Raw genomic sequence first — 17,999 nt, 5'->3', positions numbered from 1 at the left:
CGCTCAGCTCCCAGTGCGCTCCCTCTTCCCCGGGAGCTGACGGCGGGAGCACTTCGGGAGCTGTTTCCTCCGGTGCGGTCCCGGGTCAGGCGCGGAGGTGGAATCACAGCCCGGGAGCGGCGGGGACGGGGGTTCGAACAAGGGCTACACCGACCACCGCGGGTCAGGGAGGGGCCCAAGATTCCAGGAGTCGCTCGGACCCGGATTCCTCCCTGGCTTTTCCCGGCCAGCGCAGCCTCGTCCCGGGACACGCCGCGAAAGTGGAGCGAACCTGCCCCGCGGACATCCCGGGGATTCTGGGCCAGAGACCGGAGTCTCCCTGCGCGGCACCTGCTCTTTGTGTAAACCGCGTCTGGGGACCCGACCTCTGGTCGTCATTCCTAGGCCGTTGGCAGGGGCTCCCCTCCCATCTCTCCGTAAGAATGGGGAGGCCAACCAACCGGGTGCAGGTTCTACCTCAGGGAATCTTTTGTTGGGGAAGCCGTTTCACTGTAACACAACTAGAAAATTCAGATTAAAACAATCATTCAACATCTACCTAAATCTGCATGGCAGCGTGGATATGTGTATAAGCATAGAAACACTTTGCACTTCGTTTTTAAAAAGAAATACATCAGTAGCTTTTTCGTCTATCTTTTAAAATTGAGTCATGAGATGCATTTCGTAAGGTGTTTGAAGTGCACAACTCTTAAGCCTCATAATTTTTACTGGCCTGAACACCACCCAATGAAGATAGAGAATACACCTGAAAGAAAAAATTAATATGTTGACACCATCTACTTATTACCAAATTTTAAATTACAGCTACAGCGTCATTTTAATGAGCGTGAGGGAAAGTATGGATGTGAATCCTCTCCTTAGGTTTTTGTGTTAAGGTTTTTTTTTTTTTTCTTCAATATTATAAACAATATAGGCCATCTGGCTACATACATCTTTGCATTTTGTCTTATTCTATAAGTCTCTTAAAGTGGAACTTCTAGGTCAAGGGTACTACGGTAAGGCTTTTGATACCTCCTGTCTTATTCCCTCCACTTCTTACTTACTTGTAGTGTAAGAGTGCCAGATTTACCCCCACCAACTCTCTATGTTAGTATTCTCTTGAACTTCTGAAAGGTGAGAAAGGGTTGCTTACATTTGCATTTTGAACACTAATGAATATTTTCATACAGTTTGCATTTTGTATTTTAATTTTTATCTGATGCATAAGCATGTTTCCTGACTATGCAGAGATGTCGCAGGTTCATGTGGACATGAAAACATTTTCTTCACATTTGAAAATGTGTTTGATATTATTGTCAGCGAAGCCTTCTGTCCCACAAGATCACAAAAATGTTTGTAGTTTCTCTTAGTACTTTTATTTTTTGTGTACATTTTAATTCTTTTCCAAGTGATAAGCCTTTGTTACAAGTTACTTTTTTCTTTGCTGATATGTCACTTTTTTCATATCCTGAATTCATATACATGTGTGTGTGTATGTGTATATATGTGTGTGTGTATGTGTATATATGTGTGTGTGTATATGTGTATATATGTGTGTGTGTGTATATGTGTATATATGTGTGTGTGTGTATATGTGTATATGTGTGTGTGTATATGTGTATATATGTGTATATGTGTATATATGTATATACACACACATCTATATGACCATTTAGATTGCTAGAATTTCAATTTGTTCCATTGATCCTTTTCCCTGTTTGGCTATAACATCCATAAGCTTGGAGAATTTATCTGTTTTATTTACAGCTGTATCCACCCCCATCCCCATGCAATGGTGCCTGGTGCAAAGTAGGTGGTCCACAATGTATCTGGTAAATAAGTCAGTAATACTGTGTTCCAATTCTTGTAGCTTTATAAATATTGGTGGACAAGTTGTCTCTCATCAGTATTCTTTTTTAAAAAAGATCCTGGCTGTTGTACCACACAACTTAAACATTTTTTCAATAATTAATTAACTTTTTTAAAAAATTGAGATGGAGTCTCCCTCTGTCACCCAGGCTAGAGTGCAGTGGTGTGATCTTGGCTCACTGCAACCTCCACTTCCCCGGTTCAAGCGATTCTCCTGCCTCAGCCTCTCAAGTAGCTGGGATTGTAGGTGCCCACCACCACTCCTTAATTTTTGTATTTTTAGTAGAGATGGGGTTTTGCCATTTTGGCCGGGCTGGTCTCACACTCCTGGCCTTAAGTGATCCACCTGCCTTGGCCTCCCAAAGTGCTGGGATTATAGGTGTATGCCACCGTGCCTGGCCCATGTTAACTTTAAAATATTCTTTCTTAGGTGTAACTTGGTTGGGAATGTGTTAAGTTTATAAATTAAAGAAATTACATCCTAGGATATTAAGACATCTTGTGCAAGAATATGTCATGTCTGTCTGTCATTCATCTTTATATAGCTAAATTAACATAATAAAGTAAACAATACATGAAAATTGTTTTCTTTATGTAGACACTATTCAGGTCTTACTTAGTTTATTTATTGTATTTTTGTTGTTGCTGTTGCAGGAGTCTTGTTTCTCACGGCTTCTTTCCCTTCCCTCAGCTCTGCCTCCTCTGACTTCTGTCCCTCCCTAAGGAAGAACCCCACAGGAAGAAAGGAGAAGGCAATGGCTGCTTGGCCTCTGCCATTGGGAGCTCAGGTGAGCTCATTTTTCCTCTCTCAAACCTCCCCCTTACTCCTATACTGCATGTGGGTTCACTGCCGAGGACAGTAACCCTGTCCTTGAAATAGCAGAATGCTGGATATTTTTCACAAAGCCCCCTCAGTGTTCCTGACCTCCATTCCCAGCTGTCACTTACTCATTAGGCTGGATACCCTGGCCTGCTGTGTACTTGGTGGTGTTCAAGGGTCAGAAAGGAAACAAAAATTATGTGAGAGTTGGTCCTGGTGCTTATAGGGCTTACAGGCTCTCAGGGATCATAAAACAGGGCACATCTGCATGGGATAAAATCATAATTGTACCTGAATATGGTAATAAGAACAAGTGTGGCCTGGGTGCAGTGACTCACACCTATAATCCCAGCACTTTGGGAGGCTGAGGTGGGTGGATCACAAGGTCAGAACTTCAAGACCAGCCTGCCCAATATGGTGAAACCCTGTGTCTACTAAAAAAATACAAAAATTAGCCGGGCATGGTGGCATGTGCCTGTAGTCCTAGCTACTTAGGAGACTGAAGCAGGAGAATTGCTTGAACCTGGGAGGCAGAGGTTGCAGTGAGCTGAGATCGTACCACTATGCTCTAGCCTGGGTGACAAAGTAGACTCTGTCTCAGAAAAGAAAAATAATAAAGAACAAGTGTGGTTAGGAATTCAGGTTGTCAGTATTCCAAGCCTGAGTGAAGGGGAGAATCAGGGGCGTGGCCAGGAGAAGTAGGGAGTGTTTGTCCATCTCGAGGGTTGGGAAGGTATAACTGGAGAGGATTTGGTATAATTGAGTCAGTGTGTCCAGAGTTTAAATCCTGACTATACCATTTAATAGCTACATTGTCTTGGCAAGAGGCTTAACTTTCCTAAAGCATGATTCCTCATGTCATGATAGGAATTACAGCATTAACTAAGTGTCTGCCATATAGGTGGCATTGTTAAGAATTTCACATGGCTCATTTCATTTAATGATACCTACTTCATAGGTCTGTTGAAAGTTCAAATAAAATAAGTAAAAAATGCCTGGCATGGTTCCTGAAATGTTGACAGTATTCAGTAAGTGGTAGGCATTCTTAGTATCATCCCAGCCAAGAGCCTGGTGTTTAGACTTCTAGAGGTGGAATGAAGGGAGCAGTGACTGATAGACATGCTTGGCTGGAGTAGAAGAAATCAGATAAGAATTGTAGGACCAAATGTCAGGAAGAAGGAGTTTGTGTGTTTGTCTGGGTGGTGGCCATGGGGGTGGAGGTCAGTCTGAGGAATTTTGATAAGGGAGCTGGCACTATCAAAGCTTTTCTAGGAAAAAGTAGTGTCCATGAGATAGAGGGAAGCATGGAGCTAGGATAGTAGGTGAGGATTCCAGGTTTCTCTGAAAAAGAAAATAAGGCATCAGAAGACTTGGCCCTAAGTTCTTTTTTTTTTTTTTAAGGTTAAACTTAGCCTTGTTGTCTGGAATACTGAAGACTTATGATGTTTTCTCTTTTCATAAAATTATATATTTGGGGTCCTTGATTTATTAGGATCACTTGTTTATTTATTAGAGACCAGTTTAAAGAAGGCTTCGTGGAGGCAAGTATAAACTTGTGATTTCCATTTGTACTGCTTTCTTCGGTATTATCAAACTCAGCTATAAAAGGCAAAATAACTTTTTCAAAATGCGGGTATTAGAGAAAGGGAGTTTTTGGAAGAGGGAAAGGTTGAAAGGGGAAGCATTCAGAAGATTCTGGTTGATGACAGTTGTGGTTTGGTGTCAGTAATCTAAATTTTAATTTATTTAGTCAAAATAGTGTTAATTTTTAAATCAGTTTTTTCTGAGGCACAGTTTAATAAAATAACCCATTTTAAGCACAGAATTCATTGAGTTTTGACAAATTTATGCACCAACATAACCACCACCTCAGTCAAGGTATAGAACAATTTGCATCACCCCAGTCAGTGTCCTCATGCCACTTCTAGTCCACGTTCCCTACCCGTGGCAATCACTGGTTTGATTTCTGTCAGTATAGTCTTGCCCTTTTCTAGAACCTCATGGAAATGAAATCAAACAGTATGTATACTTTTGTGCCTGGCTGTTTTTGCTCAACATAATGTTTTGCAGATCTGTCTATGATATTGTATGTGGTAATAGTTTGTTCCTTTTTATGTCTAAGTAGTATTCAGTTGAATATACCACCTTTTGTTCATTCAGTTGTGACAGATATTTCAAGTTTTTTCCTGTTTTTAGCTATTATGAATAAAACTGCTCTGAACAGTCACGTATGAGTCTTTGTGTGGATACAGTTTCCTTTCTCTTGGGTAAATACCTAGGAGTGAAATTGCTGGGTCAAGTGTACGTTTGAATTTGTAACAAACAGCTAAACTGTTTTCCAAAGTATATATACCATTGTACATTCCCTCCAGCAGTATTTGAGAATTCCTGTTGCCCTATATCCTCTTCCATGTTTGGTGTATCAGTTTCCAAGAGCTGCTGTGATAAAGTGCCACAGACTGAGTGGCGCAAAACAATAGAAATGTGTCGTCTCACAGTTTTGGAGGCCAGAAGTCTGAAAGGAAGGCATTTGCAGGGCCGTGCTCCCTGAAACTTGCCGGTGAATCCTTCTTGCGTCTTCCTAGCTTCTAGCTTCTGGTGGTTTGCGAGAACTCTGGTGTTCCTTGGTTCATGGCTCTATCATTCTAATCCCTACCTCCTTTGTCACCTGATGTTCTCCTTATGTGCTGATGTCTTCAAATAGCCATTTTTCTTATAAGGGTGCCAGTCATATTGGAGTGTGGGCCTACCCTACTTCATTATGACTTCATCTTAATCAGTTAAATTTGAGACAACCCTATTTTCAGATAAGGTCATATTGCAAGGAACTAGAAGTTGGGACTTCCACATATCTTTTTTGGGGACACAGTTCATAACACTAGGTATTATTAGCCTTTTAAATTTGAGTTATTTTCAAGGGTGAAAAATGGAATCTCATGGTTTTTAAAAAAATTCTTATTATGCAATAATTTCAGACTTTAAAAGCTGCTGCAAGGCTGGGCATGGTGGCTCATGCCTGTAATCCCAGCACTTTGGGAGGCCAAGGCGGGTGAATCATGAGGTCTTGAGTTCAAGACCATTTGGCCAACATGGTGAAACCCCATCTCTACTAAAAATACAAAAAATGAGCTGGGCATGGTAGCACACACCTGTAATCCCAGCTGCTTGGGAGGCTGAGGTGGGAGAATCGCTGGAACACGGGAGGCAGAGGTTGCAGTGAGTTGAGATCATGCCTCTGCCCTCCAGCCTGGGCAACAGAGTGAGACTCCATCTAAAAAAAAAAAAAACTGCTACAAAAAATAAAACAATTTCTGGATAGCCTCCATCTAGATTAACATTTTGCCATTTTCCTCTCCCTGTATACACACACACACACATAAATATATAAACATAAATATGTGTGTGTGTATATATATTTCCAAACCATTTGAGAATGAGTTACAGACATCATGCCCATTTAACACTGTCAGTGCATGTTTTCTATTATCATATATAACAAAAATACAGTTATCAAAATGAGAAAACTTACATTGATACAATACTGTTAGCCAATCTACAAACCTTACTTGGATTCTGCCACTTGTCCCACAGGTGTCCTTTATCTGGTGCAGGACCCTCTCCAGATCACACATTGCATTTAGTTGTTGCATCTCCTTGGTCTCCTTTCATCTGGAATAGTTATTCGGTATTGATCTTCAATGACTTGGATAATTTGAAGAGTGCGGGCCAATTATTTCATAGAATGCTCCTCAATTTGGGTTTGTTTGATGTTTGCTCATAATTTGATTCAGATTTTGATTAATTAAAATTTGAGGCTGGGCCCTGTGGCTCACACCTGTAATCCCATCACTTTGAGAGGCTGAGGCGGGCGATCACAAGGTCAAGAGATCGAGACCAGCCTGGCCAACATGGTGAAACCCCATCCCTACTAAAAATACAAAAATTAGCTGCGCATGGTGGTGCACGTCTGTAGTCCCAGCTACTCGAGAGGCTGAGGCAGGAGAATCACTTGAACCTGGGAGGCGGAGGTTGCAGTGAGCTGAGATTGCGCCACTGGACTCCAACCTGGTGACAGAGCAAGACTCTGCTTCAAAAAAAAAATTGAATGGCTGATATATTCATGGTATTCAAATTTCAAAAAATATAAGTAAGCATTCACTTAAAATAAGTCTTCTTCCTATCCTTGTCTCTAAGCTCCTTGTTCTCCATCCACATAAAAAGGTAACGATGCTCATTGTTTATGTAGCCTTCCAGATGACTACAAAAGCCCATAAATATACATATTTTCCCCAATTTTTTATCCAGTTGGTAAGAGATAATATTTATTCGGGATTATGCACCTGTTGTATTTTAAGCTATTTTGCATTTCACAATATATCTTGGAGACCTGTCCGTATCAGTACATCAGGGGCTTCTTTCTTTGATTATGTGGGTATATCATAGTTTAGTTAACCAGTCTGTCTTTTTTTTATTTTGTTTTTTGAGGTAGAGTCTTGCTCTGTCACCCCGGCTGGAGTGCAGTGGCGCGATCTCAGCTCACTGCAACCTCTGCCTCCCGGGTTCAAACAATTCTCCTGTCTCAGCCTCCTGAGTAGCTGGGATTACAGGTACACGCCACCATGCCCAGCTAATTTTTAGTAGAGATGGGGTTTCACCATGTTGGTCAGGCTGGTCCCAAACTCCTGACCTCAGGTGACCCACCCCCCTCGGCCTCCCAAAGTGCTGGAATTACAGGCATGAGCCACCATGCCTGGCCTAACCAGTTTCTCTTAACGGGCATTAGTCTAGATATTTGATAGCAGCTGACCACAGGCATTTCTTCACTTTTGTTGCTGCTTCTCTGAACTGCTGTTCAATCACTTGGAACTATACAGTAGATAATGAGAAACGAGAGACTCAGATGTTGAGAAATAAAGTGTAATTGTCAACTAGATGTGTTTACAAGCTGTAAATAGAGTTCAGTTATGAAGTATAGTAAGATTTGGGACATACCAGTGCAATATTAGAGTTGTTTTCCTTTTTTCATCTTTCTCCATAGTGTTACCTTTCGCATACTGGCCAGTGACGTGAGTATGAATTGTCCAGGTACTACTGTTATTTGCCTTTAATCTTTTTTTCTGAATATAAATATTGGGTATATAGACTAATATCTACTAGCCCTTTTTAAAAATTTAAAGGCTATGAGAGAGATTTCCAGGAATCCAGCCCTCAAAAACAGCTATGATATACATTCTTCCAGCCTTTTAAAATACCTGTCTATAGCCTTTGCCCATTTTTACATTGGGTGATTTACATATAAAAGAGATCTTTTCTGTAAAGTGGATAGTATTCCTTTGCCATAAGTTGCCAATATTCTCCATAATTTTTCTTTTAAATATGTTTATAATATCTTTTGCTACAAATGAGTTTTATGGAGTTAAATTTCCTTTCTCTTTGCTTGGCTTCGGGGTCATGCTATGAAAAGTTTTCTGTAACCCCAAGATAATATAAATTTTTTTGTGTTTTCTATTAGTTTTATAATTTTAAATTTCCATCCTTGAGCTACCTGGGATGTATTGTCTGTGCTGTGAAGTAGGGTCTAGCCTCATTTAACATGATGTTGTGAAGCATTTCATCCGTCCGTCCACTTGTTAAACGTTTAGCGCCTCTCCACCGTGTGCTGGGCCATGTTCTGGATACTGGGAGTATAGCAGTGAATAAGACAGGCAAGGTCTCCTTCTCTTAGATCTTATTTTCCATAGGGGATGCAGACAATAAAAAGGGAATATTATTGAGGATAGTGTTAAGTGCTGTGATGAGGACGCAGCGGGACAATATGGTAGAGTGTCACTCAGGGCTGTTTTAGTTCGTCAGAGGAGTGGCCCCTCTCAGGAGATGGCATTGGAGCTGATGTTACTGAAGTAACCTGCTCACTCTCCATAGACTTGAAATGAAACCTTTAAAATAGGCCAGACTGTCACATCTATATATAATATACATGAGTTTATTTATTTATATATAGTTTACATATATTTATATATGAGTTTATTTATTTATTTATTTGAGACAGAGTCTCACTCTGTCACCCATGCTGGAGTGCAATGATGTGATCTCGGCTTACTGCAACTTCTGCCTCCCGAGTTTAAGCGATTCTCCTGCCTCAGCCTCCTGAGTAGCTGGGACTGCAGACATGTGCCACCACGCCCACTTAATTTTCTGTATTTTCAGTAGAGATGGGGTATCATGGTGTTAGCCAGGATGGTCTTGATTTCCTGACCTCGTTTTCTGCCCACCTCAGCCTTCCAAAGGTACGAGTTTATTTAAAAAATATACACACACACACACACATACATAAATGTATGTTTATTTTTCTGGATTCTATTCCATTGTTCTATTTCTGTTGTAGTATCACACTGTTTTATTTGTTGTCTCAGAATTCATTTTGCTATTTCGTTGTTGTTTTTTTTTTTGAGTCAGAGTCTCGCTCTGTCGCCCAGGCTGGAGTGCAATGGCGTGATCTTGGCTCACTGCAACCTCCGCGTGCCAGGTTCAAGCAATTCTGCTTCAGCCTCCTGAGTAGCTGGGACTACAGGTGTACACCACCATGCCCAGCTAATTTTTTCTATTTTTAGTAGAGATGGGTTTCACCATGCTAGCCAGGCTGGTCTAGAACTCCTGACCTCATGATCCGCCTGCCTCAGCCTCCCAAAGTGCTGGGATTACAGGCATGAGCCACTGTGCCCGGCCCATTTTGCTATTTCATAAAGCGACTCTCCCCTCACTTTTCTTTTCAAAAGTTTGGTTACTGTTCTCATATATTTATCCTTCTAGTCGAACTATATTATCAAGTTCCAACAGTAATAGTAAAAAAGTAAAAATACGCAGTTCTGATTTGAATTAAGTCTGTAAGTCAATTTGAGGAAGATTGCTATCTTTACAATGTTCATTCTTATTAAGTAAAAAAAGATGATGCTTCATTCTATTCGGATCTTTCATTATGGACTTTGTTAACTTTTTATAGACTGATCATAAAGATCTTGCATATTTCTCTTAAATGTATCCTTAGGTGTTTCATTTTTTGTTGCTGTTGTGATTGGGGTTTAATGATTGTGATTTTGTAAAGAAAAAATAATTGGATTGCTAAGTATTTGTTTGCTTTTTGGTTTTTTTTTGAGATGGAGTTTTGCTTTTGTTGCCCAGGCTGGAGTACAATGGTGTGATCTCAGCTCACCGCAACCTCCACCTCCTGGATTCAAGCAGTTCTCCTGCCTCAGCCTCCCAAGTAGCTGGGATTATAGGCATGTGCTGTCATACCCAGTTAATTTTGTAATTGCAGTAGAGACAGGGCTTCTCCATGTTGGCCAGGCTGGTCACGGACTCCTGACCTCAGGTGATCCGCCTGCCTCGGCCTCCCAAAGTGCTGGGATTACAGGCATGGGCCATAATGTCAGCCTGTTTTTGATTCTTTATGTCTTATTTATGCTTCTGTCCACTATAAACTCACTTCTGCCTCCACCACACTGCTAAAATTGCAAATTTTTACATCAGGAGCTCTCTTTTCCATTAGCATTCTATTTGTCTGACCCCATGACCTCTTTCTTGAAACTCTCTTTCCCCTGAGCTTCCAGGTGAATCTCCTTCTATCTTTCTGATTCTGTTGCTTGCCACAGTTCTTTTGTTGGCCATCTTCTCATCTCATAGCATAGGGAGTTGGATGCCCACGGGGAGTTGGGTTCAAGTTCCAGCTGTGTGATCTTGGATAAGTTATCTAATGTCTTTAATCCTCAGATCCCTCCTCTATAAAGTGATTAGTGCTATCAATCTAGCAGGTTCTTCTATGGGTTAAATGAGGTGATACATGTGAATCTCCCCTTAGTAAAAACTGAGTACAAATGTTAGTTACCATTTATAGTAGCCACCACTCAGTTGGGTTTTCCCTCATGAAATGGATATTAAATGTTTATAGTATTTAGTTCCTGTGCTAAGGGCTACAGGACAAGGCTGCAGTGGACTTACACATTTGAAATGCCGACTTCCAGTACAGCTGAATTTGTCATTGGTTCTCTCATAGAACAACCACATTCTAGATTTTCCGTCTATACATGCTTTCCTCCATTAACTGGCAGTTCCCACTTGTCTTATTTCCACTTGTGCTCCTTGGACATCCTGGAGCCTCTAGGGCAGTGAGTCAGGCAGTGAGACCTGGCCGTGAATTCCCCTGCTCTTGTCAGATGTGCCTCTTCCCACCAGAAAAAGCTCTCTGACCCACTGGCTCCCCCATCAGCTGGGCCAGATACAGCCTACCCTGTCCTCAACCTAATGGCCTCACCTCCCTACCGGCCTGTGGAATTATTCAAACAAGCAAGTCACATCCTTCCATGGTAACCAAAGGTCACCCCAACCCCTGTCACTACAGAGCCTGCTCCAAAGAGTCCCTGCTGGTCCACCAGATTCCTGAACGTTAACCCCTTTATGACCCTGAATGTCACGTGGTGCCCTCCTCCCCCGGCCCGTGACTGTATGTGGCTGATAAATTGTTGTTGTCCTCATGTGTTCAGTGTCAAGTGTCCTGTGTTTGGTCATCGTGTACCATTTAGGGCAGGGATTTCCTCCTTCACCAATGGGGTGAATAGGAGGTGATCACAACAGCACCCCTTCCCCTCCCAGGGGAATCTAGAGCAGCCTGTAGTGCCCTTCCCTATTTCTCACCTACTGTTCTGACCTTAACTCCCAAAGCACTTTTTATATTGTGTCTCTGGTTATTTTGTGATTCGTTGCAGACATTTCTTCCATTTGGAATGCAGCATGTTTTCTCATGCAGATCTTTGTGTCCTGTCCTTCTAGTGCTGCTGGCTTTTCACTTCCCTCGGGGCTTTTGTTGGCATAATCCCTTATTGAGCAATTTTTACTTTCAGGAGTCAGTGACCTTCAAGGATGTGTCTCTGGATTTCTCTTGGGAAGAGTGGATTCAACCAGATTGTGCTCAGAGGATGACAGTGTATGGGAACGTAATGCTGGAGAACTACAGGAACCTGGTTTCACTGGGTAAGGACTTCTTGTAACTCAAAACCTACCTCTTGACACCTTTCCCCCCTCAATTGCAGATTTTCCCCTATAATACCTCCTGTGTGACCTCTGAAATTTATGGATTTGGACTGAAAGTCTCTGATCATAAGGCGTTGTTTTAGGGTGTTTGCTTGGTGTCCTCTCTTTCAAGGTAGAAGATCTTTTCTGTGTAGAATGGAAAATGGGGAACTTCATAAGCCACACCTTCCTTGTTTCAGAAGCCCTGAAGGAGAACAGATCAGAACTGTGCTAGGATTGTTTAGACTCAGTTCAGAACCCAAATTTAATGTCTTTCCTCTCAAGCAGGAAATAACCTTTCCAAATCCAATGTGACTTCCCAGCTGGAACGAGAAGAACTGAACCTGATGAAAAAAGAATTGCCTGAGGGTGGCTTTCCAGGTAAGTGCCAGGCTGCACAGACTTGCTACATGAATGTGTCTTTTTGGAGAAAATGACTTCAGAGATCCTTGGGTCTCTGTAGAGACTAGGGCCACTGGATGTGTATTCTCAGATGATACCTCCACATTACTGATGGGCCTCATTTCCCTAGGGCTCACTTAGGTCATCTTGGAGGGAGGCGGTACATTATGAGGAGCAAATAAAAGGAGAATAAATTAATAAAGGAAGAAAGAAGGGAGGAAGGGACAGAACGGAAAGGAAAGGAGGCAGGAAGGGAGGAAATGCATATAACACAGTGATACGTATGATGTGGAAAAATAAAGCCGCATAAGGGAACTACAGTAGTTAATGAGAGTATGATTTCACAGGATAGTCATGGAGGGCCTCTCCTTTAATGTGACTTTTGAACAAATACTCGAAGTGATGGGCTACGTGGGAGGACGCTGGGGGACACAGGAAACAGCAGGTGCGAAAGCCCTGAAGTAGGAGATTATGTGGCATTGTTTGAAGGGGAGAGTGCCAGGAGATGTGAAGATTTCTGTAAACCTTACCTTTCAGTTCTTTTGTGAAAAGATCTATTTGTACTATTTTTTTTTAATTTCTGTGAGCCACTTTCTCATTCTCTGAATGTTCTTCTTAAATAGCAGTCTTTCTAATGCATGCATTAAGTTCACTCATCTGTTTGAGAATATTTCATTTTTTTGTTTCTGGTTTTCTGGTATGTACGTGCAGCAGTTTTTTCCTTGCTCCCTAGATCATTTTATTTATGCCATTTTCATGGCTTATTGTCATTCTGGTGGGTTTTCTGGAGGCAGCAGAAGCAAACACATATATTTTGATAAGTGTTTTCATCTCCCACTTCTTTACCCCCTTCATGCTTCCCCACTGGGTTGGAACTTAAAGCTTTTTCACTTGTTTTATTTTAAATTGCATTTCCCACTGTATTTCACTCATCATTTTGAATGTCGTCTACCCACTAACGTGTAGGCTCATTGAATTGTTTTGAACATGTTTTTGTTTATATTCCCTGCCTACAACATTTTCTACTGGAGTAAGTAGTTAAATATTTGTTGAGTGAATATTGAATGATACCAAGTAGAATTTTCAGAAATCAGGTGAAAATATAAATTTGATTTTGTGAAATTCATATCAATACAGGTTGGATAATTATCGGGATGAGCAAATGAGTGGGCAGGGCAAAACAGCAAGGGTGGGACCCTCAGGACAGTAACATATTGAGGGGGCCAAGGATGCTCTGGTGAAGGTGAGTGGTCCAAGGAGGAGGAGAGGACCCGGCAGAGAACAGGGTCACAGAGAGAGAGGAGAGCTGAGGTGGAGTGTGACAGTGCCAAGTAGGGAATGAAAATGCCTGCTGGGCTTGGCGATTCGGGAGGGACCTGGGACCCAGGGAAGAGCCCATTTAGTGCTGAGAAAAAGATGCTGTGTGCAGAAAAGTGAAGGAGAAGCAAGCAAGTGAAGACTTTTAAGTAAAGACTGTCGTTTCAACAAGGTCATCTTTGAAGGAAAACGAAGAAAGAGTAAGAACTCAGAAGAAGTCTGTGGTTTGTTTTTTAACAAGGAAAATACTTGCGTGTGTCTAAAAGAGCAGAGAGGCGTACATCGCAGCGGGAGAGACTAAAGATAGGAAAAGGAGCCCGTAGAACCTGATGATTTGCAAACTCCAGATCTTGTTCTTTCTAGACTTTCTTGGATATTGCTGCCCGATTAATCTACCATTTAGTCCTCTCATTATCCTGTCCAAGCCAAGAGGAGAAAGCACTGACTGAGCGCTGTGCTGGGCTCTTCCCCACCAGCACCTCACTTACTTGGCACACACACCCATGGGTGAGTACTGCTACGCCTCTTACGGTGGAAGAAATTGGCTCCAAAAGGTGAAATAACATGCCAAAATTTGAACACAGATGTTTTGTTTTGTTGGCTTTTTGCTTCGAGTTTAATGAGAATTCTCACTTTCTTCCATTGACCTGCTGTGACTTCTTATATCCTAGTATATTTAGTAAAACTAGAAACTTCTGTATCCTGGCCTAATTTTCTTTTCAGCGTCAGTTCTTTTTTCTGTACTGAAGCTTGGTACAGTTGAAAGCTTTGTTAGATTTTTGCTCCTGTTTTATAAAAGATGAGTAGAAACTGCAAATCCAGAAGTGCTGTCCCTGGTGCCAGCATTATCGTGGTAAACTGGCTAATGTTAAGAAAAGATAGAAATTATTAGTAATGTGGGAAGCAGTGACTTTTAGTCTCTCAACATTGGTAATTAGATTTAAATCATTTGATGATGTTCAGTTATGAAGGAAACAAAAATTAAAAACATGCATAAAGTATTAGAAACCCACTAACAAATACTATGTGTAAAAATACAGTTGGGGATTCTATAATCTGTTCAGCTCTCCAGGAAGCCACCCTAACCATCTCTAAACATGGGAGCCCACTGTCTGTGTTTCATACATGATTTTTAAAAAATTTCAACCGGGCGTGGTGGCTCACTCCTCTAATCCCAGCACTTTGGGAGGCTGAGGCAGGTGAAGGTCAGGAGTTCGAGACCTGCCTGGCTAACATGGTGAAATCCCATCTCTACTAAAAATACAAAAATTAGCTGGGCATGGTAGCATGCGCCTGTAATGCCAGCTACTTGGGAGGCTGAGGCGTGTGAATCACTTGAACCTGGGAGGCAGAGGTTGCGGTGAGCCGAGATTGCGCCACTGCACTGCAGCCTGGGCAACACAGCGAGACCCCGTCTCAAAAAAAAAAAAATTCAGAGATGTACTAGGTGACTACCTCTGTGTGTATATATATATGTGTGTCTGTGTAAATATATGTGTACATATGTATAGAAACACACACGGAGAATTTATATACCGTTAGTCTTTATCTACCTGCATGCTCACATTAGCCTCACTGATGTTTACTACATGCACATATCTTTGCTTCCATTACTAGGAAAATTGATCTAAAATACTATAATGTGCGTAGAAATATTCAAAAAGTTCATTCTTCCTTGAATAAAAGAGGCCCACTGCTGCCACAGGGCCTTCGCACTGGCTGCTACACCGTGTCTGGGAAGCTCTCCCTTAGGTAACCCTATGACTTCCTCTCTTAGTCTCTTAAAGTCTTGGTTTAAATGTCACCTTTTCAGTGAGGCCTTTCCTTATGACCCAGTTTAAAATTGCAGACCTTTCCTCTCACCCATCATGTTCCCTGTATGCATTTAAATGCCTTACTGTTTTTCTGTAAGGTATACCACTTAAATACTAAGTATTTTACTTATTGTCTTCCTTTCTCTTGCTGAAATATGTTTCATAAGGGCAGAAATTTTTTCTGTTCATTGCTATATCCTGAGCACCTAGAACAGTACTTGGCTTGATAAGTATTTATTGAACGAATGATTTATCATGTTCATAAAACCAGTGTGACTGCTATATAGAGAATGCATTGTAGGGTACAGCAAGAGTTTAAATCGAAAATCCAGACAGATGGGTTTAGAAATAGTCTAGTTGGGTGTTGGGAGAAACTTAACTGTTACACAGGAGATGGAAGAAATATAACATGAGAAAAGAAAGAAATCAACTTACCCTTTCCATCCCACACACCGATACTGTGCGAGTTCCCAGCCTGTGCTGTGGCCAGTCATATGTACCAAGGGGTCTCTGACAGACAAGACACCGTGGTCTGGAGACTCTTGTTCATGTCCTGATGAATATCAATGTTATACAAATCCTATAAGTTAATGAGGGAAGGCAGAAAAAGCATTCCAAACCATTAAGGGAGTATTGAATGTTTCCAGTATTATCACTCAAAAGTCTTGCTTAGGAAAAAAGGAAAGGCAGAGAGAACTGTATGTTGCTTATTATAAAATAGTAATAATGGTCATGATAACAGCTAATAATTATTGGATCCTTATTATTTCCAAGCATAATGCTATGTGCTTTATAAAGTCCTTATTTAATGGGATGGTAAAATGTCAAGGATACGAAACATTGTCTACTCCTGGAAGAGCTACAGTTTCTGATCTATAATGCTCAGGTTCCAAGCCCACAATACTTCATCAATTCTGAGTAAAGCCACCCTGACCATTTTTCATTTTGTAGGTAGACAGTTACATCATCTGGTATTGGTGAGACCAGTTCCCAATACATCAACGTGGGTTTAAGATCTCTCAAAGTGATCGAGTGGTCAGTGAAAAAGAGAGACAAGGAAAAAGTTTTCCTTAAAGCTGGGCCCAGGGGAAACACCACATAAAGCCGCTCTGTGGATGTCTGACAATCCCCTGAAAACCTCAGGTTTTTACTGTGCTCTTTCAATAGGGGAGGGGGAACGAAGTTATGCAAAGTTTCAGTGATAATTATACAAAAAGAATACATTTGCAAAAACTGATGCACAAAAATCACAACGTGGTATTATGAAAGCAGAACAATGTAAAGATAACTTTCTGTGTGTCAGCATAGAAACCATACACCTTAGCAAGATTGTAGGTTAAACATAAACTTATGATTATTAGCAAGAACATATTGGGCTCACAGCTACCGAAGAACAGGATCTGACACAGGACAACCAGCCTGACCACAAAACTGCAAGAGGAGGGGGCCTCCACGCAGGCCTGGAGGAGCAGTGGGAGAAAAAAGACTTTTACATCCTTATCTCAACCACAGAGACAGATGTCCCTCATGCGTCCGTTTATAGGCTCTCCATAAGGGTTGCATTCCCTTTCCAGGGCCCTAATAAATATGCCTTTCCTGGGAAAGGAATCTAGGTAATAAGCCTCTCCATTACACGTCCGTTTATAGGCTCTCTGCAATGAGAAGCCCATTACGCGCTGTCGTCTCTCTCTGGCACTCGAGCTACCTGGTTGGTCCCTTTCACAGAGTTCCTGTTTTTACCAGAACAGTTCGGCAGAGCCAAAGTTACAAGCTGCAGCTTGGCAGAGCCAACATTGTAAGTTTCATCCCAGCATTTCACATTATCCTTCATTTTCTCAAATATAATCGATACAGCAAGTAACAAGCATCACAAAGCAAATAACTCATTTCAGGGAAACCAAATTCAATAACAATTTCTTCTTGTTATTTCAGGTAACTTGCGTTTTGCCAGTTCTTCCAGAAGCTTGGGGTTGCTCAGTCATCACAGAGGGGTTCAGAGTGTTCCCAGCAATCTGGGAAAAATTAAACTTTCCCTCCATTTCAGTTGTGATATTGGTTACACTTTTGCAATAACATTAAGTAGAAGTAGTAATAGTAAGCACCTTTTCCTTGGTTCTGTTTTTAGAGAGAATTCTTCTAGAGAGAATCCATTCCATTGGTGCAATGCTAATATTTTTGTTTTTGAATCGGGAATGGATGAAGGATATGAGTCGAATACTTTGAAGCATCTATCAGGTTGATCATATGACCTATCACCTATTAATATGATAGTAATTCTCAATAGTGAACCATTCTTTATTTCCTGGATAAATCCTTCTTTGTCCTAGTTATACTCTTGATATCTAAGTAATCAGCATCGTTTAAAAACATTGAGAGTTCTGGCTTTGAGATTACATTGACTTAACAGGGTGGTTCTGCTGGTGACAGATTCTCGCAGTTTTCTTTCATATGAGAATGTCTTTATTTCACCTTCATTCCTGAAAGAGTTTGGCTAATATAGAACTTTAGGTTTATAGTTATTTTTTTTCAGCACTTTGAAATATTTAGTCTACTTCCTTCTGGCATCCCTGGTTTGTCATGAGAAATTCAGTTATTCAGATTTTTGCCCCACTACCAAGCAGTGTATTAATTTTCCCTGGCTGCTTTCAAGATTATTTTTTACTTCCATTTTTAGAATTTGATTATGGCTGGGCATGGTGGCTCACACCTGTAATCTCAGCACTTTGGGAGGCGAA

General features: G+C 41.2%; 1 protein-coding gene across 7 annotated transcripts in view; it reads left to right on the top strand.

Annotated features, from left to right (window-relative positions):
* Positions 1 to 17,999, top strand: part of ZFP2 (ZFP2 zinc finger protein) — a 31,797-nt gene that overhangs the window by 185 nt on the left and 13,613 nt on the right. The window contains exons 2-4 of one of the 7 annotated variants that reach the window (XM_064376643.1): positions 2,540 to 2,636; positions 11,563 to 11,692; positions 12,017 to 12,112. In XM_064376643.1, coding sequence (XP_064232713.1) covers positions 2,604 to 2,636; positions 11,563 to 11,692; positions 12,017 to 12,112 — 259 coding nt within the window. In that variant the 5' untranslated portion in view covers positions 2,540 to 2,603. Of the gene's footprint in view, positions 1 to 2,539; positions 2,637 to 7,745; positions 7,754 to 8,878; positions 8,956 to 10,000; positions 11,693 to 12,016; positions 12,113 to 13,813; positions 13,958 to 16,732; positions 17,060 to 17,999 lie in introns of those variants that run through there. The other 6 variants (XM_064376644.1, XM_064376642.1, XM_012451528.3 and 3 more) reach the window with 6 other exon arrangements.

The sequence above is a fragment of the Aotus nancymaae genome, unplaced genomic scaffold, assembly GCF_030222135.1.
Source record: "Aotus nancymaae isolate 86718 unplaced genomic scaffold, 86718_ANA_hifiasm-v0.15.2.pri h1tg000015l_1, whole genome shotgun sequence".
Lineage (NCBI taxonomy): Eukaryota > Metazoa > Chordata > Mammalia > Primates > Aotidae > Aotus > Aotus nancymaae.
The sequence above is the reverse complement of the archived record's forward strand: the minus strand, read 5'-3'. Positions and strand labels throughout refer to the sequence as shown.